The sequence below is a fragment of the Gloeophyllum trabeum genome (genome assembly GCF_000344685.1).
Source record: "Gloeophyllum trabeum ATCC 11539 unplaced genomic scaffold GLOTRscaffold_00005, whole genome shotgun sequence".
Classification (NCBI taxonomy): Eukaryota; Fungi; Basidiomycota; class Agaricomycetes; order Gloeophyllales; family Gloeophyllaceae; genus Gloeophyllum; species Gloeophyllum trabeum.
Window position 1 is genome coordinate 841,307 of NW_006920414.1, and position 22,786 is coordinate 864,092.

Sequence of the window (22,786 nt, forward strand, 5' to 3'; positions counted from 1 at the left end):
CTACGGCGATCGCGACACTCGATAGCAGCACTCAATTGACAGCACTGATATGTCCAGTCAATGTCACAAATTTTCTGTATTTAATGATATTTATTGTACATTTTTACGACTATATATAAGCAAGAAGTCGTGCTCGTCGTTGTTGCCGACGACGACGGGTCGGTGGACAGCGACAGAGGTGGGATGCGCCGACGAAACGCCGCGGCAGTGACATGGCGGGACACGTGGGGTCTATTACCAGACCCTTACGAGAGTTGGCCCGGGCAGCAGTGTGGTCGTCGGGGGAGACAGCAAGGACGGGGATGTGGGCGACAGAGGGCAGCGGTTATTATACACGCTGGGCAGTGCTACGTACACTAGATACAAGGGACTCTGGCTCGTAAGTTAGAGAGCACAGGTGGGGTAGGAAACAGGTGGGGCATTAACGTGGGGTGGGCAAATAAGGTTTCCGAGCCTAGCTAGGCTCGCGACTCCGTCTACAGTCGCAAGCCTAGTTAGGCTTGTTTCTGTCGTCACTCGGGTGTATCTTCATAGTTCTTGTATCTGGTTGGACCGACCCTGCAGTTGCGAGAAGTCGTTAACACAATGTCAACCCATCGAGGGCATGGGGGAAACCATCAGTTGCCGGCTAACCCTGCATGGATAGAGATCCCAAGGTCCGACGGTGATTCAAGTCAGTGGCCGACTAACACTACGCGGGTTGTCGACCACGAAGGTCATGTAAATTTTATGCGTCCCTGCGCACTTGACGAGAGTGCGAGTATCGGCTGGCGGAGGAACATAGGCACGAATTTAGCGAAGCGGTTGGGTCTGCCAGGTCGGTCAGAACAAAAATTCGTTGTCGGTGATACGAGGGCTTATATTTTGATCTGGCACTATCTTCCATGTAGACGGACGTGACTATGTTCTGAAAGCTTGGCCCGAAGGTTACCAGATGTTTGACCATAACAAAGGACCTCAAGATGCGCCGCGGCATGACCCCTACCTCATCGGTTCGTATCACCTATTGTCCTTGGAGATCTACGCACCCACTCCACTTCAGGCTCGGTGAACGTTAAGCGGTTTCGTTCGGTGCCCGAATTCCTCCCCCATGCGCTGTGGCTCATTCAAGATCCAACCATGAACCGAGCGAACTGCCAGTGCAAATACTGCGGTAAAACGCCTCAGCGCATTGTTTCGGAGTCGTTTGGCTTTTCACCAGGTCGGTCAGCTGGTTCGGTGGGTCCTTCACAATCCCCCGGTCCATCCACTAGGGTTCCGCGGCCGCCCAAACCGAAAGTACAGAGAGAGGGCGAAGCGGTGTCCCGTCCTGTCCCGTACACCGCTATTCGCAAGGCGCCTGCGCCGGCTAAACGGCCGAAAACTCACGAACCTAAGCAGTCGATGTCGAGCCACAGAGCGAACGATCTCGCCGCCGCGTACTCTGGCATAGAGCCGCGACGCCAGTTCAGGGTCGGTGAACTGGTCTGGTGTGCGCTAGACCCTCCCATCATGGGCAAAACGATATTGTCTTCTATATTCTACTGGCCCGGTATCATCAAGGAGACAAGTGTGAAGAGTGAAGCCATCATCGATCCTGCGGAGTGGCACCGCGTAAATGACCTCGGTGCTGAACACAACGCTCATCCGATTCCTTCGACGAGCGCTGAAGCTGGGCCGATCACGCCACAGAAACCTTTGTGGGATGTTCGACAGTGGTTTGAATTCAAGGTACACCTGCAAGGGATAAGTTCAGGCATGGTCACAGTGGAGTCCAAACTGCTACCTTACCAAGCGTACGCGGTTCCCTACGAGCTCATGCTAGCCTTGCACGAGGCGCCCATCCAGAATCTTGACACTTCCCCAGAAACGATCTCAGCGTTCAACCCGTGCCACCCGAAGAAGGACCAAACCCGAGTACTCTTTGATGACGCAGTTGCACCTTATTCGCTGGCTCTCCAGGTAGCGTCAAGTCTGGCGACCTATTGGACGCCTACCGACGAGTGGGATCTTACCATGGACGTCCGCCCGCCTCCATCCTCCGCTCTTCCAGCTCATTCTAGCGGATCTCCGTGGCCCACGTGGCCTCCCGAAGAGGTATCGGGCCCAAGCGACTTAACACCGGACGAACTGAAGTCCCTCAGCGTGCGTATGCTGGGCCAACCACCAGCCTCTCCGTCGAAATCGTACACTCAGACGCATTATCAAGGCTTGTGGTGGGGTCCCGAACGCATCTGGGTCGATGACCTCATCAGACTGAAACCTGCACGTCGACAGATTGCACCTCAAGGTACTGATAAGATCAAGCCGCCTTCGGGCCCCGGGCGAGCGACGCTGGAGTATTTGGCAGCTGTGGAAGCTAAAGCCCATGAAGACGGGATGGACGTGGATCGTGCGGTCTTGCCGCCGCAGGCTATGGGCGCTCAGAACCGGGGAGTATTTATGAAGCTGGAAGAGGTGTACTTGGCCGAGTACATGGAAGGGGGTAAGCCTAAGAAGGAGGCCAGGGCCTGTGGGATGCTCTACGAGCTTGCTGATGAAGACTGGGAAGATGACAGCGAAGGGAGCCCTCCCCCGCAGCACAGTAACGGTAAAGGAAAAGAAAAGGCGAGGGAGGATGGTCAGGGCTTCGGGCCTGTGCCACCTGGAGGGCAGGACGGACCTGCATATATGCCAGGGCCATCACCATTGAAACCTCCGCCGCTCCCCAATCCTTCGCCGTCTGTTGCGCTACAAGATACTGCTGCATCAGTCCTTAAAGAAGCTCTTCCGTCCACGCATGGCCACGTTACCTCCAAGTCTGCTAATGGATCTTCAGTTTCGACAATCGGTCAGGTGAAACCTCCTTTACTCAGTACCACATATCCTCTGCCGCTTGCTCCGCACAAGTACAAGTTCCGCCAAATTCTTCCGACAGGATATCAGGTGGTCGTGGTCCTGAGCCTTATCTCTGGACGATATTACCCTCGTATAGCTGAACATCCCGAGGCCTTCCTTGCTGGTAGTCGAATACGCAAGGAATCGAATGACGACGCCGTATTCGAATACCTGACGGAACTGACGAGTCTCGAAGGCGTCACTCCTGGGTACTACAACGCGGTGGAAGCGACCAAGTGGAAGCCGAACCGCATCACGATGTTCAAAGAGGCTGATGAGGAGGGCCGGACCGATACTTGGAACACCTGGCAGGCCAAGCGACGGCTACTTGAGGAGGAAATGGTAGTCGATATGTAGATTGTAACAATGTCTGTTCCCTTGTCGTGCTTGTGTATGGGATGATTATTACTGCATTTGTGCTCCCCTTCGCTACTATTCTGCCAGCATCGTATAGCACAGCGTCGCTGCCCCTTGCATATGAAAGCGTGTCGGATCCCTCACTCTGTCGTGCCGCTGAAATGTCTGAGCGAGGATCATGTCTGAGGTCGATAAACGGTATGTAGATACATGAAGGTGGTATAATCTATCATCATTGCGACGGTCCATTAGAGAATGTATGTGCGTCCTCACTCCCAGTCTCGACTCAGGAAATGGCAGCGAGGAAGTCGGTCGTTGAATTGGGATCCCAAAGCCAAGTCTCTGTTGCGTCCGACCGTGGTTCGGAACATCGGTCGTACGCGGAGTGCATCGAGTCCATCTCTGCCGATGGGGAAAGCTTCGCGGGGCAGTACATGAGCTCGATATCCGGAAGCCAAGCGTCAGGCGATGCGAGGAATCGAAGGCTTGGTACAGCTTCTGAAACTGAGTCGACGGGGACAAAGTCTTCCTTGGAAGCTCTGTAACGAGGGAGGACTATGCTGAAGAGAGGAACCTGACAGTGATCTTCGAAGCGGCACGAAAGGGGAGCGTAGAACTGGTCTCGTGACGCGTATGGACGTGCGGTAGCGTGCTGAGGTAGGGAGCTCTCTCGAGGACTGTCCCGGCTGTCTTCGGTGGTGCGAGGTTCACTGCGCTGCTTATGTGAGCTTTCGGGCTGGACTGATTCGCCCCATTTGCATTTGGGAGGACTTCTATGGATGGCTTTCCATGCTATGAGCAAGATGTAATCGCCCTTGAAGGAGTGGCGTGGGGCATCAGGCCCTTTGTGCTCCTGCTCCGCCAGGCACAGTGTGACGTTGCGACCGAAGTGCAGGTCAAAAAATCTTCGGTCTATTGCCTTGTAGTAAGCGGAGTTAATCCTCAAGCTCCACTGGGGCTTCACGGACTCGGTCAGACCTCTCTCGCGAATGAAGGAGGGATACCCACCTGTGCGTCGCTACGGAAGTGGTAGTATAGAGCGACTTCGGCTCTAACGCGAAGGGAGTGTCGGGACTCTGGAGCCTGGGTAGTCAGCGAACAAGTATAGCATCGGTGGACGTCGGCGAGAAGCTGATATGTTCCGATGGTTAACTCTGGGTTGGTATTGAATTGTAGGGATAACACGCACTTGATGGACGCCCACATAACGTCGGCATGTTCTACAATTTGTAAGCCTCCCAATAATACGCATTGGGAACGATTTAGCAAGTATCGTCAGCTCCTGAGGAGAGAGTGGTTTCAGATTATGTCACCGCACAACGCAGCAGACCCACATTTTTAGACCCGTCCACCATGCCGGAAACTCGTGGTCCTCGACTCTACGGACAATGGCATGCAAACCGCCTGCGGCAGGGTATCTAGTAAAGAATGTGGGTGTTCCTGCAGCGAAACAATGGAATAGGTCAAAGACTTCCCCCCGCACAAAATTCGACACGCGTCCGCGACGCGTGCGGACCGCGCGGTTAATGAGATCACGTGGCCATGCCGCACTGAACCGTTGAAAACAGGAAGAAATAGTCGTCATCGGCGTATATACAGTATGAAACTGTAGAGTATGTGACAGAGGAGAACAACTAGAAGACAACACACAGGAAGCTGCAGCAAAACCAACAGAAAGAACCAGTCCCACCCGCAAACTCGAAAGCAAAAGGAAGGAAATAAGCAGCGAGTAAGATGAATAATTTACATGAACCACCCAGAAGGCAGAGCACATGTTCAAGGTCTGCGCTCATTCATCCCCAGCCTCCCCGACACGGGCCTGCATGGCCCTCCAGCGGGACGGAGGGCCCATCCACCTCTGTCCTCCACCACCCGGCATCTCTATCCACGCATCCGCCGGCCAGTCGCTCTCCGCGCCGGTCCACGGTACGGTAGGGAAGTGCATAATCGCCCCCGTCGCAGGATCCGTCATCCGCAAGTAACTAGACCCGCTCGACCCAGTCCCGGTTGAGGTCACCGTACTCGAAACGACAGCAAGATCGTCGCTGGCGTGAGGCTGCGGGCTGGCCGTGGAACGGTAGAGCGGGCTGGCGGCGCCTCGCCCGGTCGCGCCTACGCTTATCCTCCCGTACGCAGGCGGGGGCGAGCTGATTTCGCTAGCGTCCCGCCTGCCCCTGCGGCGTCCGTCGGAGCTGATGGACCCTGAGTGGGCTAGGGACGCTCCGCCGCTGCTGCCGGAGAGGGCTTGGGAGTGCCCGGAGGGTCGAGATGAGCTTGATCCAGAACCGAAATGCAGATGTCTGGAAGAAGCGGGAGCCGAGCCAGTGGGACTCCTAGATGAGAACGGGCTCAAATGTGAACGCATAGAATGGAGCGAGCCTTGCTCCGAGCGCGTAATGTCTCGTGGATGGACGATAGTGGGCTGTAGTTATCCAGGAAATCAACCTCCGTAAGAAAACATGACAGCGGAGCGACCTACATTATTGGCCGAGCCAAACGTGGTTCTCCTATCGCCATTGCCACCCAAGGCTCCGCTGGCTAGAGTCCTCCACCCTTCACCAGCCCTAGGAGGCTCCTGTTCCAAGATGTCAATGGTAACCGGCGGGCTATGGTCATCCAGATTCACGACCGATTCGTCCGTCGGCGTCTGCGCATTGTCCCAATGGTTAGGCAGATGCCCAAGTCCGGGAGGGAAGGGCGTTTCCTTCCTTGCTCTGGTTGACGCGGTCGAGAACGGCGACACAGACGATGGCACCGGCATATCCAATACATCCACGCCCGGCGGAACGTCATGGTGCAAGCTCGAAGTCGCAGTGCTGGGATTGACCTGCGTCTCAGAGGCATCACTAGGCTCCTGTCCATGCACCTCGGTCTGTACATGCGTCTGCATCGGGAGAGGCGGTACCTCCTCCCGCTCGTACGCCGGCGGCATGGACGGCCTGCTGTTCTGGCTGCTCTGCGGATGCGTCTGCGCCGTGCGATAACTGCTTGGGAAGCTCCCCGCGGGCGCCTGGCCGGGCGTCGCCGGGCGCGACGCCGCATCGTGGTACACGCTGCCGCCCGACACCGCGCTCTTCCCGCTCACCGTCGAGATCGGCCGGCCATCCTTATCAGCACGGACGCCCATCTCCGCGCGCAGCAGCGCGCGCCCCGCCTCGACGTCCTCGTCGCTCAGCGGATTCGCGCTGTACGACACAGGGCGCGACTGGGACTTGGAGTGCTCGCTCATCGTCGCGCCCGAGCGCAGCGGCGACGACTCGCGCTTGAACCAGCTCAGGCGGCGCAGGCGCGCGAGCCCGCCGAGGCCCACCCAGCTGCTCGGCCCCGCGCTTATGTCCTCGCCGCCAGATGGACTGAGTGGCGGGCTGGGAAGATCAGTTACGCGCACGCGCCGCGCGGTGAGCAGCTGGGCACGCTCGTCGGGCTCGTCGCGCGCGGAGTCCATCGAGCCCACCGTCCGACTCGAGCTCTTGCGCGCGGGCATCGAGAGTCCGTCAGGGTTGAGTGGTGGCGGAGGGAGGAGCGGCGAGTCCTGCTTCGCCGGCTGGCGCTGGTGGTCGGACGAGTGCTCGCGGCTCCTATCCGACTCGCTCTCGATCTTGTACTGCTCCTCGGGGCTGAGGATCTGGCGGCCCATCGACGGCTTCGAGCTCCCGCTGTTGCTCGGCGTGTAGTCGCCCGTGTTGCCCCAGAACGCGTCGCCCGTCTCGGGGTCGAGGTAAAAGACGCTGCGGCGGCGGCCGAACTCGCCTGCCCCGTCCTCGTCCTCCTCGTCGCTGCGCATCCCCGCCTCGCGCCGCCGGGCGGTGGCAGTTGCCCGCGCTGCGGCGGGTGCGCCGGGGCGACTGACCAGCCGAACGCCGGGGCCCAGCTCTTTCATGATCTGCAGCATCTCGGGCGACATGGCCGTCGCCCCGCCATTCGTGGTGGGCGCGTCGCTACGCCGCGAGAGGAACGGGTCGTGCTCTTCGCCGCTGTGGCGCGGCGAGCCTTCGCCGGCGACGCGGTCGGGAACTTCGCGCGGCCTCCCTTGGGTGTTGGCTGCGGCGCCTCCGCCGACGACGGTGGATGGGTCGACGATCTCCCAGCCTGTCCAGATGGGCGTCGAGTGCCGGTATTGGGCGCGGCGGCGGGTTCGCCATCGGAGGCAGAGGAGTAAGAGAAGTAGGAGGAGCAGGGCACCCACGATCGAGCCGACGATGGCGCCTATCAAACCGCGAGGGAAGCGGTGTGATGCCGAACTTGGAGATGCTGATGCCGTGGGAATAGTGGTGCTGGAGGAGGAGGAGGAGGAGGAGGAGGAGGAGAATGAAGAGCTAGATGAGGAAGAAGTAGATGGTGAAGACGTTGTCGACGTCGCTGAGGATAGAGCGGATGAGGAGGTAGATATCGCAGATGAAGGTGTCGCAGTAGTAAGTGATGTTGCTGTTGACGCTGGGGGCGTTAGACCACCATACGTCCAGACGCCGTCAGTGCCCAGAGGAACCTACGGCATGCCATTAGTATGCGCCTACCGTATCTCACCAGTCTCGAGTATAGTAAATAGAGCAGAACTACTCACACTTGGACCATAATAAGTCAAGGGCAGAGTCAAGATTGTAACAGAAGTAGAGATAGGGTCTCCAACAGCGTCCGTGATGATCGAAGAGGAATAAGTGAGCCAAGAAGGTAGAGCTTGAGTTGGTGCAGCCATAGTAATGTATCTGCAAGAAAATCCTGGCGAAAAAGAATGCGTTAGTGAACGTGAGCGTCTGGCACGATAAGAATTCGAGAAGAAGTGAGCTTCCGCGCAGGCTGGTTAGCAACGCTGTCAGCGCACCGTTAATTCCCAAGTCGTTAGTAGTGTCGTGCAAGGCGTTAACGGATAGAGTATGGAGGGTATGTCTAGGGCGGAGGGAGGAGTCGCAGGAGACGCGATGAGGAGGGGCGCGGGCGACGAACTTCAATTCGACTTGAACAGAACGTGAAGACGCACGTGATCCGATATAATTCCGTAATTGGCAGGCGCTCTGGAGTAGTGACTCGTGAGAACGGCGTCGCGATCTGCCTTCCACTTCGTCTGATGGCTATGAATATGAGAAACAAGGCTCATAAGAAGGTTATTGGGCCAACGAACCCGGTGGGGTAGAAAGTGGTCAGCCTGGATTCAAAGCTCGTCGGGTTTTCATAGAAATCAAAGGTGCGAGTAAGTACTAGGACACCATGTAAAGTGGCCATAGGTGCCCGCTGGATACTGCATGTCAGAAGTATCGTGGCTTGTGAGTTGGTTACGCTACATATGCTCTGTTACCGCCGTAGCGGGCCGTAAAGCTCAATTCTTGCGATTCTTTTCGAAATCAGATTACTTCAAGCGGCTGTGATACCCCATGTCAGGCCTCCTCTGACGGTATGCTGAAGCTTCTGAAGAATGAATCTAACCATGTATTCGCTTCCTTTCTTCTTGACGACCCGTTCAACTCCGATGCCCGCAGTAAGCTCAAACCTTACGCATCGTTGAACAGAACTCCGGTTTCTTGCAATGAAAGAGAATACGAGCCGAGCCCGAGACTGAAAAGAAATATGTGATCGGCTAGCTGTTTCCCCAGGGCTTGTCGGCAAGCAGCCACGCTGTGTTGATAACAATATGACAGTGCATGCTTTCGCATGTCGCAGTACTGTACCGTCCGAGTCATCAGTTGGCGCGGGACAGGAGAGCAAACGGGCGGTTGCTTTCGGGTTTCGCGCTGCTACCTAGCGACCCGCTGTGGTCCCCTCGAAGTCGGTATGTCGCCTCAAATGGTGCATGCTTGGGTGGCACGGCTTCATTGTGCTCGCCCTTTTCACTTTCGAGAAAACAGGTGCTGGGTGACAGTGATGGATGCCCGCATGCGACTAAACTTCGCGTCTACACGGCCTGCCCAGAATCTGGTGAAAAAATCCAAGGGGCGTTCGTGCAAATGTCGGTAGTATAATTATCAGTACTTTTGCGTAACAGTTGCACTCATTTTGCGCGTGTGCCATTTGTGCAACGGTTGCAATACAGGTTGCAAAAGATTTGCGTCGTGGATTCCTTTGCGCAATATTCTGACTTAGACTTATCGGCACGGGGGCGTGCCGCTGGTCTCGTGACACGTCGCGTCGCTGCTTCATCATGCCGATGTGCCGGAGTTCAATCTCCGCTCGTAGCGGTTGGAGTTGGACTTCAACAAATTTCTCTCTCATCCTCTCTTGCCCTTCAACCACCACCATCTCTTGTCCGTGCCTGTGCTCCCCTCAGTTCCGCCCAGCATCTTGCAGCTGTTGTCTCTCTACTTGACATGGTACGTGTACCATATTTATACCTATGTTTCGCTGCTGTCCCGTTGCTGCACGGTAGGTCATTGAGCTTGACTGCACTCAATGGCCGGGTCTAGAGTCCCATATCTTCTTCAATCCTGATGCTCGATTAGCACGAGGTAAGTGCGCTACTTTTCCAGTCTCTCTGAACATACTGATGATGCAGAAGTTGTACAGGCCGACAAGTGTGCGGCATATCGCCTTATGTTCGCACTCGCACTTCCGTGTTTCTGTAACAGCAGATGCACCACAGGCAGTGCGTATATTGGGTCTTGTGATGTACAAGACATCATCAGATGCTCAGACATGTATGTAGTAGATATGTAGAATGATTATATTGTTTTCCATGCATCCATATAAGCTGCGCCGTCGAGCAACGGGGTGGGAAAGGGGATCAATCTAGGCATATGGTATGGGATGGCGTGATTGATGTTATCAGTCCCGTGCAGGTCATGTGACTTTATTTGTACAACATTTGCGCTATCCCGCGGCAAGAAACTCATGCAAATATTCGGTCTGATTCATTCGCGAGGGCGATTTTCTTGCTCCTGTTTGGCAATCTCAACGCAAACGTTTGATTCCGGATTTTGACGCAACATTTGTACAAATACTGCCGGGCTGTGTAGTCTTCCGGTCAAAATCTCAACCATCATCCATCACGCTGCAGGGCCGGATAGTCGCCAAACTCCAATGTCAGCCGCATTCTAGCGGTATATAAACCACTTCACCACCATCGTACGTCCTCACCACCTCTTTCCCTCTCGCCAAGTATCTACCCTTACTTGGGGTCTCTCCGGGGAATACTCAGGACTTCTCCTACTCTGCGAGGTGGACTGTGGCAACCCTCCAGATACGTTACCGGTTTCAGTTATCCCGGGCCTATCCCGACCCAAGGCAACCGGATGCTTCAGCGCCACACCCTTCCGTCGTCGTCGGTACGGACGGCTGGTACTAGTCATCGTGCCTAGCCAGCGGCTGACTCCCCTTGCGGCTGTTGGCAGGTTTCAAGGCTATTTGAACGGGCTAAATATGTCCCTTTTGCGAAGTCTGCATATCTTAAAGGTGAGTAAACGCCTGCACCTGCTTTAATCTAGGCTCCATCCCGCATGCGTCACGGCGGAGGCGTCACCCGCAAAACGCGAAAGGGAGCGCCTCCGCTCTCGGCCCATGTCCGAGTCGGACTCGAAATTCGGAATTCCTACGAGTACACCAGGTCTCGTCGCGATGCGACGCAGGCCATATACACACGAGATACATATTACCAGCGGCTGACCATCCGGCCTGATTTCCAATCACCACGCTCTTCACCCCTTTACTAGCGTCACCCTTCACGATGATGCTGTCGAACCGGACTGCGACGTCAGCCGCCGCCGCACGGTTTATAAATCATTGTCGAGCGTGGTACCGGGTACGTCGCCGCTGCTCTTCTTTCCTCTCCCACTGCCTCGTGGCGTCCATATCTGTGACTGTGACGCCTTTATCTCTACTTCGGCCTGTCCTGAGCGGATGATGCGCCTTTGCTGCGCAGTAGTTCGTCTGCGGCCATCCAAACCTTGGCAGGTCATCTGAAGTCTCGACGGTCGTCTGGCCGATTCTGACTGTGGACTCTAGGCCGGTTTATCAAAGTTTCATCCATCAAAGGGGGAAAACCGTGGCAGAGAGTGAGAAGGCGCGGGGGGGGGGGCAGACGGTAACGCGAGGGCGAAGGGAACGCACAAGCGAACCCAACCGTGAGGGCGACCGGCTGCCGTAGAGGATGCGGTAGCCATGGGAAAGCAGACGAACGGGGACAAGGGCGGACGTTCGACGCGGGGCGCACGGCACCCGTACGTGTACGCGAGGGCGGAACGCGAGCGCCCGGCGAAGCGGCGACGAAGGACGGGTGGGAAGGGGGTTGGTCGGCGGACGGTAACGCGAGGGCGAAGGGAACGCATGGCGAACCCAAACGCGAGGGCGACCGTCCCCGGAGGGCGAAGAGGGGAAAGACACTTCGAGGCGGGGAGGAACGTTCGACGTTCAACGCGAGGGCGCACGTCATTTGTACGTGACCGCGGGGGCGGAACGTGAGCGGGGGGTTTGGGGACCGCGGGAAATGGAGGCGTCGTGAACGCGAGGGCAGATATGGCACGTGAGGGCGCGCAGTTGCAGTGCACTGTGACGTGAGGGCGACCATTGACGCGAGGGCGCACGACAGTCGGGGGCTGAGGGGGGACCGGTGACCGAGGAGAGGCCCTAGCGTGAATGCGCGGGCTGAGGGACGTGAGCGCCAGGGCGAACGGCGGCTGACCATGCGCTCGAGGATGAACACGGACGTGAGGGCGAACGCGAAGGGCAATGCCAGTGCAGGGTAGGGAGTGGGCTAGCGGGAATTTTTTTTTGGGAGGGGAGGGGGCGCTACGCTTCACGTACGGTCTTTTCGTTCTTATCGGGTTAAAGTCTCGTCCTGACATCCCTGTGGAATATAGTCGATTGTCAGGTACGCCACCGTTCACGGTCGTGGCGAGCGGGAATTGGAGCATGGAAGAATCACCAGGGTAAGTACGGTCCTTTCATTTGTAAGTGACTGCCTCTCATGTGAGCGTAGACATGCAAGACGTTCTATGTGTATTATGCGAAGGGGTTGCAAGTTCCTGTATGTTTGCGGAGATGATGTACATGTTGTGTCTGTTTGGAATTTGGATAAGCAAACGCTGGGCGAACTGACGTGCTCGCGTGAAGTGATACCACAGAAGCTATATCATCCGAGTGAAGCTGAATTTGGCGCGTTCACCGCAGCCTAAGCCACCGGTCAGAATTCCGCTTGAATTGCTCTCTGTGAAGCGAGCCCATGGTTAGGAGCTTCACGCTGCTTGTCGAGTACCATAGACACAACAGGACACGAACGTGATTCCTTGATTCTGAACTTGAAGTTTTAACTTGCACATCCAACCCATTGACCAATGGTGACGGCCCGGCACCCCGGACCGGTCTTGCCGACCCATTCTCATCGACGCTGCCAACGTTCTGCCGCAGCGGTTCTCTGTATGTCCACATCCCGCCTTGCTCGAGATTGATGGCTGTCCGGTCTGCTTGCTGCGTATGTGACAGGCGAGCGCATCTCGTGGACGGGCGACGCTCACGCTGGGCGAAGAACCACCGGGCGTACGCCCACGACACGTACGAAAGACTTGGCCTTGTGACCTAGCGAGGAATGTCTGCGGCACCGCGGAGAGGCGTTGTCTCAGCTCATAAACCGGCAGCCCTCCGAGTCGCATCCCCGCGAGGATACGATGCTCTACATCCGAGTCCTCCTCGCGGTGCTCCCATCGGCATTGGGTTGGGCCACCGGGCCCCAGCCCGGCCAGATCAAGAACCTCGTCACGTTCGGCGACTCCTACACCGACGTCGGCAACCCCGCGGACGGCGGCGCCGCCTGGCCCGCCTACGCCGCGTCCTACGCGCCCTTCGCGCTGTACCCGTACGCAAAGTCCGGCGCGACGTGCTCGAACAACCTCACGGACCGCCCGCCGCCGTCCGTCTTCGAGGGGCAGATCCCCGCCTTCCTCGCGGAGGTCGCGAACGGGACGGCCAAGCTCAACATGGAGGAGACGGTGTTCACGCTGTGGATCGGGACGAATGATGTCGGCGTGCATGAGTTGCTGACGAACCAGCAGACGCCGGGCGTGACGTTGGTGAACACGACGCGGTGTGCGGTGAATTGGGTTAGCGCGATGTACGGGTACGGGGCGAGGAACTTTGTCTTTCAGAATGTAAGGTTTTCTCACTACTCTATACGATTCGATGCCTGACTTCCTTTATAGATGCTCCCTCTGCAACTAACAGTCCTGTACTCCAACTATTCGTATCCGAACCGGTACTGGACGCTGCAGCGGAACACAACCGAATGGAACGTCTTCATGACGGAAATCACCAACACCGGCAACGCGCTCTCGCGGCTCATGCTCGAGGCGCTCGCCCCCGCCCTTCCGGGCGCTCACATAGGTATCGTACCTCACTCCATCTTTTGCCCCTCAAATCCCGCGCTGACCCTCTGGGTAAGGGATATTCGACTCCTACGCGCTCTTCCACGACATGTACACGCACCCGTCCGCCTACCTGAACGGCACGGCGCCGCTGAACGTGACGGGCTGCGTCAACTCGTGCGTGTTCCCGCCCAATGGGAACGTGAGCGACGCGAGCAGCGCGAGCTGTACCGTCGCCGAGGGGAGTGATCGGGATAGTTTCTTGTGGTGAGCGGTCTCTCCGAGTCCCAGGGAGAGTCGGAGATGCTGATGGTATGTAGGTACGACGAGCTGCACCCGTCGGAGCAGAGCGATAGGGTCGTCGCGAGGGAGATTACGGCGGCGATTCAGAGGACGTCGGAGGACTGGATTACGTGGCTGAGTTGAGGGAATACCAAGCTTCCTCTGTGCGCTTTCCCCAGTCGAAGGCGTGGAGCTCTGAATATACACCTGTGCTCACGTTCGCATCGGGACCGCATCTTGGTCTGCGGTTTGCTCTGCTGGTCACGATGCCAGGACGGCGTGTCTTGTCTTGCCTTTTTGCTTCCCAGTGACCCAGCGGCAAATCTGTCTGCGTGTGTTTCGAGGTTTGCTGTCAAGCCGCGTCCCTGACTACAAGGCTGTTGGTGGATGTCAAGCTCGAAGTGAATTTTGGATCATTCTTCCATTGCACGACCCGTCCCCTTCCCGATCGTCTGAAGTTGGAGACCAGGGACGGTGCATTGACTGTGTTTCATAGCGTGAATGGGACGGGTGCGACGTCATGACTGCAGATTGGACAATGGCACTTCTGTTCCTTGTTTGTGGCCGTGCCACTCGAATGATCTCTTCGATTGTCCTCAGAAGCTGAACGCAAGTAGCTGCCCAAGCGCACCCTCTCTTTCAGCCAGGTGGTGTGGAAGCACACCAAGTCTGTAATCCCCTCACTAACTTGCGCAAGGACACCCATGCCGGAAACCAAGAGGCATATTGGTATGTCCCTCCGCCGTATGAACGTCTCCAGTGGCAGTTGAATGATGTCTGGCGCTGTAGACACTTTGGGACGAGACAATGACGAGTCTTCCTCTATGCAGAGAACGGACACCGCGTCACTGGACACTTCGCAATCAACGACCCTGTCCGCCAATCGGGAAGGACCCTTGGCTCGCGTCTCACCAATCCAAAGGATGCTGACGGAGACGTTGTCAGAAATACTCATCCAGTGTCTACGACTTGAATATCACAAATGGGTCCCTCCCAAGACATCATCGCGCCCCTTGATGTTTACGGAGGTATGCAAGTATTGGAGGACCGTGGCTCTAAGCACGTCTCAGCTTTGGTCGTCGATTCGTGTCAGAGACTGGGAATGTACACGCCGGGGCGACGTTGTGGGGATTGAAGCCTGGCTTTGTCGGAGCGGGAGCCGGCCGCTCGCGCTCTCTCTTGAGGTTAGGCGCTCGAGTGTGATACCAAGGAAAATTTTGCGGTTAGCCAATGAGTATACGCACAGGTGCCGGAGGCTCCATCTAGAATTCGAGACTCCCTCGGCGAAGAAGCTTGCTAGGGTCGACATGCCGCTTCTCGAGGAACTTCATATCTTTCTCATCGACAACTGTGATGATCCTAAGCATCCCCTGGATTTCATTGGCTCCACTCCCCGCCTTCAAATCGTATGGCCGACCTTTGTTCGTACATGTTCACAAAGCTTCGATTAATGAGCCTAGTCTGCTGTGACAATCTGCTAAGTACTCCAGTGTCTGAGCCCCATGTTATACTTATATTGACTTCCGGGTAACCGTGCTTCCTACTTCAGATCCGGCCGCGACGAGTGCATGTGTGTCCAATCGCTAGGCGGCGTGACGGGTGCAAGCTGCCATGAACGACTGCTTGCATGGGTCACGTTGTTCGGCGATTCTGTGGCATGCGCCAGCTCTTCCTCGATACCACCTCAAATCGTCTTTGCTTGACCTCATGCTAGCGGTGCATGAAGTTCTCTTGAGTCAACTGTCAGCATTTGCTAGTGCGTTCCCTCTTCCTCTCACAGCCAGTATCTTCTATCAGTACTACCTTCGCCTCGCGCCCCATCTGCTGTTGTAGTCCAACACTCCATATTGTGGCTAGCTCTCCCTTAAGGCTCTGCGGCCCACCCAACATGTCTCTGGATACTGGACGACGTCTAAGGGCTTGGGCTGGACACTCGATCTACGGGCATACTGCGAACACAGACATCCTATTCCTCAAAGGAATAGCTGAAGCGTGCACAGTAATAGCTATCGTGAAGGCCCGAAATCCCGTGAAAGGTGAAAGGGGGCTGCCCCGCACCCGTGCCTTTGCCATCCTTCGCAGTCAAAAGTCTCTGTGAGTACGCCAAGTCCCATTGTGATACTGTATAGGACCACCAAATACCACGCCACGGGGCCAGAGAAATGTAGTGGCTGGCGATTGAGTTTACCCTTCACACTTCACACTGCACGGTGAAGCCGCTCAGCCGGAGCTGCCGACGTCAATCGCTCTCACGTTGGTATATAAACCGCCCCAGGCGGTGGTTCGTTTTCGCTCATCCTCATCCCTCTTCCCCCATCTCCTCAGGAGGCCTCAACTCCCAAGTTGCCGGCGTCCACCCGGTACGCGGCCATACAGAGGTATGCAACTTCCTCTCAAGTCTGTACGGTTGTGCAGTAATGACAACTTCTAGACCGCGTAGCTCCAAGATTAATACGTTAGGAAGGACGGGATAGATTTTGTGATGAAGGAGGGGCGGGAAGGGATGGAACGGTGGACGGTAGCGCGAGGGCAAAGGGAACGCATGAGCGAACCCAAACGCGAGGGCGACCGTCCCCGGTGAACGGGAAGGGAAGAGAAACATCGATTTGAGAACGAACGTTTACCGTTCAACGCGCGGGCGCACGTCATTTGTACGTTGACGCGAGGGCGGAACGTGGACGCGGGAGTAGGCGGGGGAAGGCGTGAGGGCATCGTGAACGCGAGGCGGATATGGCACGTGAGGGCGCGCAGTGAGTGCACTGTGACGTGAGGGCGACCATTGATGTGAGGGCGCGCGATAGTCGGGGTGAACTGGTAGAGCAGGGAGGGAGGAAGCCTAGCGTGAACGCGAGCGCGGACGTGGGGCACGAGGGCGAAGGACAGCTGACCGTGCACGCCAGGGTGATCACGGACGCGGGGCGAACGCGAAGGGCAGTGTCGAACAGAGGGTAGGGGAAGGGTCATGTGGGGACATAGGGCACACGTTTCGCAGACGGTCTTTGGGCTCGTTTCTTTCCGTGTTTTCATCGTGACCTTTGTGATCATGCAGGCGATGACTGCCATCTATCATTCACGGTCATGTGGAGAAGAAGCTGGAATACGCGTGAAGCAACGAAAGTACGTCCGTATTCCTTTATTATTGTCAGCTAGCTGATTTTTAGCGGGGTCTAACTGGAGTACAGATATCCATGATACTCTTTGGGCTACGGTCAGGCTGGGAGAGCGGGGGGTCGTTCTGGGGCGCATTAATTCTTCTGCCATGTATATACGCGGCGTCGGTTGAGCTCGAACATGCGAACTTTCATTGTATGTGTCTCTGCTTTTGCAGGACGAGAGAAAAGTGCGTTCATGTAAATAGGATCGTTGTTTACTTTGTCAACGAGGCTCGACAGGGTCGCTTACGACTTGGCAATGTCCTGCCACAGCCACCCGCCTATGTATCCCGTGGCTGTGCTTCTCACGTGCCGACGGCCTACCGAGGCTCCCGTCTGCTCAGACTGCTCGGGGGACATTTGCACAGCTGGGTGCGCAGAGGTTTCACAGTTATGTGCTCTACGGAGGAGGAGTACTCTGAAGTAAGACCTGGTGCGGTGCGCCCTTACATTGTCTTCCAATTCTTGATACAAATAGTCCCGTAGAGGAAGAGCAAGCGGTCAGGCGGCTAAAAGAAAGCAGTGGTCCTCCTTTATTGGTCGAAAGTCGAGGCAGAGCAAGCCCTCAGGGAGGGCAAGTCAAGGTACTTTATCAGGAGCGCAAAGGTCGCCGAGAAGATGTCCAATGGCGCATCGACGACTACGGGACCCTCTTATCTCCTTTACGCAGACTACCACTGGAACTCCTATCTCTAATATTCATAGAGTGTTTGCCAGAGGACACATTTATCACTCCCGATACCCTTCAAGCCCCTCTTCTCCTCTTGCAAGTATGTAGCACTTGGCGGAGAGCAGCAATGTCCACCCCGAGCCTGTGGTGTTCCTTATGCATCGAATTAGCCTACAAGGACGACCTACCTACGCAGATCTCAAAAGCCGACGTCATGCGTACGTGGCTGTCTCGCGCAGCCTCGCGCCCGCTCCGCTTGTACTATGCCGACAATCGTCTCGTGGAAGACATCGTGCACGACGGGGCGGACACCATCCGTATTCTTACAGAGTACCTGCCCCGCTGCCAGGTGCTCCATTTTCATGCCATTTCGGCCGAGGTGCTGGGGAGCGTCTCCTTCGCACACTTGGAGGCTCTCGACATCTCGTCGGTGTTCAGGATCCCGAGGACCTTCCTGGCGTGGACGCCTCGCATCCGCAAGATGAAGGTATCGTGGGCGCACCTGTGCGACCTGGACCTCGCGCGCATGCCGTGGGCGCAGCTGGAGGAGCTCGACGTCCTCGCGATACACAGACCGCGGGCGTGTATCGAGCTCTTGGGCAGATGCACGTCGCTCCGGAAATGCTCGTTGCGGTACAATAGCAAGTGGGGCGAGCAGCCGGAGGCTGACACCGACAGGAGAGTTCACCTACCAGAGCTCGAGTCCCTCACATTATCGAGCCACGTCTCGAGCAATACCGACGTTGTCGTCGATTCCATACTCGCGCCGAAGCTGAAGCACGTCGCGGTGAACTGCCAGGTGGGCACCGCGGGCACGTATGAGCAGTGGGAGGGTATGCTCCGCGCGGGCGACGTCGCGCTCGAGTCGCTCGAGCTGCATACCAGGGGCTGCCCCTTCGACAGCTTCGACGACCTTCTGCGCGTGCTCGCCCTCATGGGCTCCCTGCGCAGGTTGAGCATCACCGGCCCGGACGAGAGCGACCCGTTCGCGACGCGCACGGACGACTTCATGCACGCGATGACGGTGACGGGGGGAGAGAAGCCGCCCTTGCTGCCGAGGCTGGAGGATCTGGAGGTTAGCGTCACCTCGGAGAGGTTCAGCGCGCCGCTCGTCGCGCGGATGCTGTTGTCGCGCGTAAAGGCGGGGATGGGTGTGGTGCCGCTGAGGAGGGCGGATGTTCGCTTGCGGTGCACTGAATTTGAGTATGAGGGTTGGAGATGGACCGTTACGGAAGGTCGTGTCGTGGAGGAGCCTATAGATTGGGCGCTATGGGAAGAATATGATCGGTGATAGGGTCATTAGCATCCCTGTGCATATTTTGGAGGTTAGAAGGGCCAATATGTAACTCTTGAAGAATAGGGGATCTTTGTGAGTCCGCTTCCTAATATAATGATGTGAACGATATCGGTGCCAATGTAAGGACTTCACGTTGCATATTCTGTTCCAGGTTCCCTCATGCCGCGTCCCGCTCATGTCATAGTAATCTAAAGCATATGAAGCACCCATTCAGGAGCACCTTTTGCACCACACACATGCTGTGAGAGATCTGGTCATTATTTGGGGGCCATATCCGCGCATCCTCCTGCCCGGGGCCTCGAAAGCGAGATCTCGAGAGTTCTTCGACTTCTTGACGAATACTATGATTGCCTTTCTAGGCACAGTTACGTAATCCGTAGTTCGACACGTCGAAGTCCGTAAACGCGCTCGAAGTGAACATCCACTAAACGTTACGCGCCAGCCCATGGCCAGCCAGCAGCTGCTGCGAGAACGAGGACGGAAGGGGAAGGGCGTTGCCCTCTCGGAGGCGGACACGACGCTCGTCGAAGAAGAGGACGACCACACGGTGTCGGGCGCGTCGGTACGCTTCAGACACAGCTGTTTTGGTTCGATGTTAACCTTCGTGTGCAGCGGCGGCAGAGCTCCTTGGAACGGAAGCTGAACTCAGACAAGGCCAGCGCGGCCATAGTGGGCGTCTTGACTGCCCTCGCGTTCATCACCCGCTTCTACAAAATCAACAACCCAGACCAAGTTGTGTGCGTCCTCCGAAGCGTCATTCACCGTACTGCAGTCTCATCTGTTCTCATTTCTCAGGTTCGATGAGGTCCACTTCGGGAAGTTCGCGGCGCACTATATCCAACGGGAGTATTATTTCGACGTCCATCCGCCGTTTGCGAAGCTGCTGTTCGGCCTGGCTGGCTGGTTCGTGGGTTTCGATGGGCATTTCCAGTTCGAGAACATCGGGGACAGCTATACGGATGCCCATGTGCCATACGTTGGGATGCGCGCGCTGCCCGCGATTCTGGGGAGTCTCACAGTTCCCGTCGTCTATGCCATAATGAAGGAAAGCGGATATTCGACCGTCGTGTCGGCGTTCTCGGCTATCCTGATCTTACTCGGTACGTTGCCCGTTTCACTCTTTCGTGCATAGTCTAACAGAATCACACAGATAACGCCCACGTTGCGCAGTCTCGGTTAATCCTACTCGATGCCACCCTTATTTTCTTCATGTCTCTGACGATCTACTCCTATATCCGCTTCCGCAAATACCGTTTCATGTGAGGGTTCAATCGGGCTACTTTTTCAAACCTCTGACGGCGTTCCGTAGTGAATTTTCTCAGGAATGGTGGGGTTGGCTCATTGCCACTGGCGTCTTCATGGCTTGCACGTGGGCGTCAAAGGTCAACGGTATCCTGACCGTCGTCTGCATCGGTATAGCCGTTCTAGCTGACCTTTGGGATCTTCTGGACTACCGCAAGAGTAGTATGGTGCGCATGGTTGGATTTGCCTAAGTTTCAGACATCCTGATGACACTGCACAGGAACGCTTCTGGAATCACTTTCTCGCCCGAGCCGTCGGCCTTATTTTGGTTCCTCTGGTCGTCTACTTGACCTTCTTCTGGATCCACTTTGCCGTCCTCACGAACTCTGGCCCTGGTGATACCTTCATGAGTCCTGCCTTCCAGGAGACGCTGAGAGGAAATGAGCTCCTTCTCAACAGTCAAGGTAGATGTTATATAACACCAAGAAACGTGTTGCTGACCGCTATTAGAAATTCGCTACTACGACACTGTCACAATCAAGCATAAGAATACGAAAGTCTTCTTGCACTCTCACTGGGAGCGGTATCCCTTGAAGTATGAAGATGGTCGGATAAGTAGTCAAGGTAAACTCAATATCTGCCTTTAGGCTCCGTCAGACTCAATATCTCGTCAGGCCAACAGGTAACTGGATACGGTCACCCTGACTCCAACAACAACTGGCAGATCATCCCCACGAAGGCGCTCCCTGAGACAGGCCGAGCCCGTGTTGTCCGCCACGATGATGTTATCCAACTTCTACACGTTAACACGCAGAGCTACCTCTTGACCCACGACGTCGCGTCACCCTTGATGCCCACCAACCAGGAATTCACCACATGGCCGAAGGACGACCACAGCCGCTACAACGACACCTTGTTCCAGCTGCACCTGGTCGACGCTCATGATGGCGAGGCATGGAAGAGCAAGTCGGGACACTTCAGGCTTGTGCACGTCCCCACGAAGGTGTCGATGTGGACGTATCAGAACCAATTGCCTGATTGGGCGTTCAAGCAGCAAGAAGTGAATGGTAACAAGAACGCTGCAGAGAAGACGGCGACGTGGTATGTCGATGAGATTGTCGACAGCGAAGGTAATTGGGATCCACTGTTATGACATCGCAGCACGCTGACAATGTTCATGTAAATTCTCAGCTGATCCGTCCCTCCCTGACCGCACTGGCGAAGTGGCTGTCAAAGAGCCCAAGAAGCTGAATTTCTTCAAGAAATTCGGGGAACTGCAGATCCTCATGCTCCAGCACAACGCCGGTCTCACTGCGTCTCACCCCTATGCCAGCAGTCCTATTAACTGGCCTTTCCTGCTGAGTGGGATCAGTTTCTGGACCAACGCGGATGAGCAGAAGCAGATCTATCTCATTGGTAACCTCATTGGTTGGTGGACTTGCGTTACTGCTATTGCGGTGTTCATTGGGATTATCGGCGCGGACCTGCTTGCCCGGAGGCGAAATATTGAGCCCATCCCTGATCGTGAGCTTATCCCCTGTCTTCGTCTTTGCCTGGTGCTAACTTCTGATACCACAGCCGTTCGCAACCGTCTGTGGAACAACACGGGTTTCTTCGTGCTTGTCTGGGCAGTCCACTACTTCCCCTTCTTCCTGATGAGCCGGCAGCTCTTCATCCATCACTACCTTCCTTCCCATCTAGCCTCTGCTCTCGTGGCCGGCTCTGTCCTCCACTACATCCTCTCTGACGACACTATCAACTATCCTATATCTGTACGATCAGCAACGATGAAGCCGAAACGCCCGCTATACGCTGATCTAGGCATGAGGGGCCCGGTAACTGTGATAGCGTTTGCATTTGCGTTGTTCTGCTTGTATGTGTATATGGCGCCGCTGACGTACGGTACACCTGGGTACGTGCTTCTTCATTTCTTCGGGGTACTTTTATTGATATGCTACTGCTTCCGCTCGATAGCTTGGATGGCCACCAAGTCAATGCGCGACGACTATTGTCGACTTGGACCCTCCATTTCGCTGCAAAACCTACGGATGGAGCCTAGAAGGCATCCGGGTAGACAGGGTCTGAGGACTTATCACACTTCCATCCTGTTCTCTTCTAGTCGCATCGCAAAAGCACTGTATATATCGTCTACTCAATCTAGGGATAATCACACCATTTTCTGATGGTTGTAACGTCCGATGTGAGTCGCACAGAGCAAGCCGACGGGTGTCAGATCCCCGGGTACAGTGAACGCTTTCCATAGACCAAGTCCGCAATACCATGATCGGGCGCAAGCCTTTTCTCCCTCTCGCTGTCGGGCTTCTGTATGCGCAGGGTAAGTGACCGCTTGCTGAGTTTTTTTATCTCAAAGTAACGGTTGGAGCGTCTGTCGTAAAGGGTAATGTGCTTGTCTACGCGTACTGATAGTGCCAGTGCCACGTAAGAAATGGTGTCCTACACTACGATCTTTGGGTACCATAAGACGGCTCGCTTATGGACGAACCCAATTTTTACTGGACCCTTCCCCTACGTATACCCAGATATCAGACGGGAAAGAGGGTTCGTCGGTTACACCAAAGAACCGCGCGAGCGCGTCGCCGTCGTCGATAATTTCGGTCATGAAGAGCGGGCGGTCGGTGAAGGTGCTCGACCG

General features: G+C 56.0%; 7 protein-coding genes across 7 annotated transcripts; 4 read left to right on the forward strand and 3 right to left on the reverse strand.

The window, feature by feature from the left end:
* The first annotated feature begins 492 nt into the window (after nucleotides 1-492).
* GLOTRDRAFT_138088 (uncharacterized protein) lies at nucleotides 493-3,347 on the forward strand. Its single transcript, XM_007866889.1, has 3 exons — nucleotides 493-817; nucleotides 891-992; nucleotides 1,043-3,347. Exons 1-3 carry the CDS (start codon nucleotides 586-588, stop codon nucleotides 3,211-3,213), a joined length of 2,505 nt encoding a protein of 834 aa, XP_007865080.1. The 5' UTR covers nucleotides 493-585; the 3' UTR covers nucleotides 3,214-3,347.
* A 152-nt stretch (nucleotides 3,348-3,499) lies between these two features.
* On the reverse strand, nucleotides 3,500-4,692 carry GLOTRDRAFT_120876 (uncharacterized protein; the record flags this gene model as incomplete). The annotated part of the gene is made up of 4 exons (XM_007866890.1): nucleotides 4,548-4,692; nucleotides 4,403-4,495; nucleotides 4,222-4,344; nucleotides 3,500-4,171 (listed from the first exon to the last, which is right to left on the reverse strand). Exons 1-4 carry the CDS (start codon nucleotides 4,566-4,568, stop codon nucleotides 3,500-3,502), a joined length of 909 nt encoding a protein of 302 aa, XP_007865081.1. The 5' UTR covers nucleotides 4,569-4,692.
* A 92-nt stretch (nucleotides 4,693-4,784) lies between these two features.
* Nucleotides 4,785-8,104, reverse strand: GLOTRDRAFT_138089 (uncharacterized protein). The gene is made up of 4 exons (XM_007866891.1): nucleotides 8,033-8,104; nucleotides 7,775-7,964; nucleotides 5,693-7,699; nucleotides 4,785-5,635 (listed from the first exon to the last, which is right to left on the reverse strand). The coding sequence occupies exons 2-4, from the start codon at nucleotides 7,904-7,906 to the stop codon at nucleotides 5,003-5,005; spliced, it is 2,772 nt and encodes a 923-aa protein (XP_007865082.1). The 5' UTR covers nucleotides 7,907-7,964; nucleotides 8,033-8,104; the 3' UTR covers nucleotides 4,785-5,002.
* A 2,072-nt stretch (nucleotides 8,105-10,176) lies between these two features.
* Nucleotides 10,177-12,279, reverse strand: GLOTRDRAFT_99591 (uncharacterized protein; the record flags this gene model as incomplete). Its single annotated transcript, XM_007866892.1, has 6 exons — nucleotides 12,113-12,279; nucleotides 11,994-12,062; nucleotides 11,140-11,933; nucleotides 10,530-11,088; nucleotides 10,337-10,463; nucleotides 10,177-10,263 (listed from the first exon to the last, which is right to left on the reverse strand). Coding segments are annotated over exons 2-3 (824 nt in total), but the record flags the coding sequence as incomplete, so codon positions are not given.
* A 518-nt stretch (nucleotides 12,280-12,797) lies between these two features.
* Nucleotides 12,798-14,033, forward strand: GLOTRDRAFT_74924 (uncharacterized protein; the record flags this gene model as incomplete). The annotated part of the gene is made up of 4 exons (XM_007866893.1): nucleotides 12,798-13,277; nucleotides 13,329-13,509; nucleotides 13,568-13,757; nucleotides 13,811-14,033. 4 exons carry the CDS (start codon nucleotides 12,798-12,800, stop codon nucleotides 13,914-13,916), a joined length of 957 nt encoding a protein of 318 aa, XP_007865084.1. The 3' UTR covers nucleotides 13,917-14,033.
* Nucleotides 14,034-17,556: 3,523 nt separating this feature from the next.
* Nucleotides 17,557-17,742, forward strand: GLOTRDRAFT_21338 (uncharacterized protein; the record flags this gene model as incomplete). The annotated part of the gene is made up of 1 exon (XM_007866560.1): nucleotides 17,557-17,742. A coding segment is annotated over one exon (186 nt), but the record flags the coding sequence as incomplete, so codon positions are not given.
* Nucleotides 17,743-19,329: 1,587 nt separating this feature from the next.
* On the forward strand, nucleotides 19,330-22,313 carry GLOTRDRAFT_115623 (glycosyltransferase family 39 protein). Its single transcript, XM_007866894.1, has 11 exons — nucleotides 19,330-19,453; nucleotides 19,504-19,628; nucleotides 19,687-19,991; nucleotides 20,042-20,150; nucleotides 20,201-20,360; nucleotides 20,414-20,597; nucleotides 20,644-20,757; nucleotides 20,808-21,263; nucleotides 21,325-21,657; nucleotides 21,712-22,045; nucleotides 22,108-22,313. The coding sequence occupies exons 1-11, from the start codon at nucleotides 19,337-19,339 to the stop codon at nucleotides 22,190-22,192; spliced, it is 2,322 nt and encodes a 773-aa protein (XP_007865085.1). The 5' UTR covers nucleotides 19,330-19,336; the 3' UTR covers nucleotides 22,193-22,313.
* Nucleotides 22,314-22,786: the final 473 nt, after the last annotated feature.

Coding starts and splice junctions, on each gene's coding strand:
- GLOTRDRAFT_115623 (XM_007866894.1), top strand. CDS start 19,337: ATGGCCAGCCAGCAGCTGCTGCGAGAACGAGGACGGAAGGGGAAGGGC. Junction 19,454..19,503: donor ACACGGTGTCGGGCGCGTCG/GTACGCTTCAGA, acceptor CTTCGTGTGCAG/CGGCGGCAGAGCTCCTTGGA. Junction 22,046..22,107: donor CTGACGTACGGTACACCTGG/GTACGTGCTTCT, acceptor TCCGCTCGATAG/CTTGGATGGCCACCAAGTCA.
- GLOTRDRAFT_138088 (XM_007866889.1), top strand. CDS start 586: ATGTCAACCCATCGAGGGCATGGGGGAAACCATCAGTTGCCGGCTAAC. Junction 818..890: donor GAAGCGGTTGGGTCTGCCAG/GTCGGTCAGAAC, acceptor TCTTCCATGTAG/ACGGACGTGACTATGTTCTG. Junction 993..1,042: donor GCATGACCCCTACCTCATCG/GTTCGTATCACC, acceptor ACTCCACTTCAG/GCTCGGTGAACGTTAAGCGG.
- GLOTRDRAFT_138089 (XM_007866891.1), bottom strand. CDS start 7,906: ATGGCTGCACCAACTCAAGCTCTACCTTCTTGGCTCACTTATTCCTCT. Junction 7,700..7,774: donor TGACTTATTATGGTCCAAGT/GTGAGTAGTTCT, acceptor GGCATGCCGTAG/GTTCCTCTGGGCACTGACGG. Junction 5,636..5,692: donor CGTTTGGCTCGGCCAATAAT/GTAGGTCGCTCC, acceptor GGATAACTACAG/CCCACTATCGTCCATCCACG.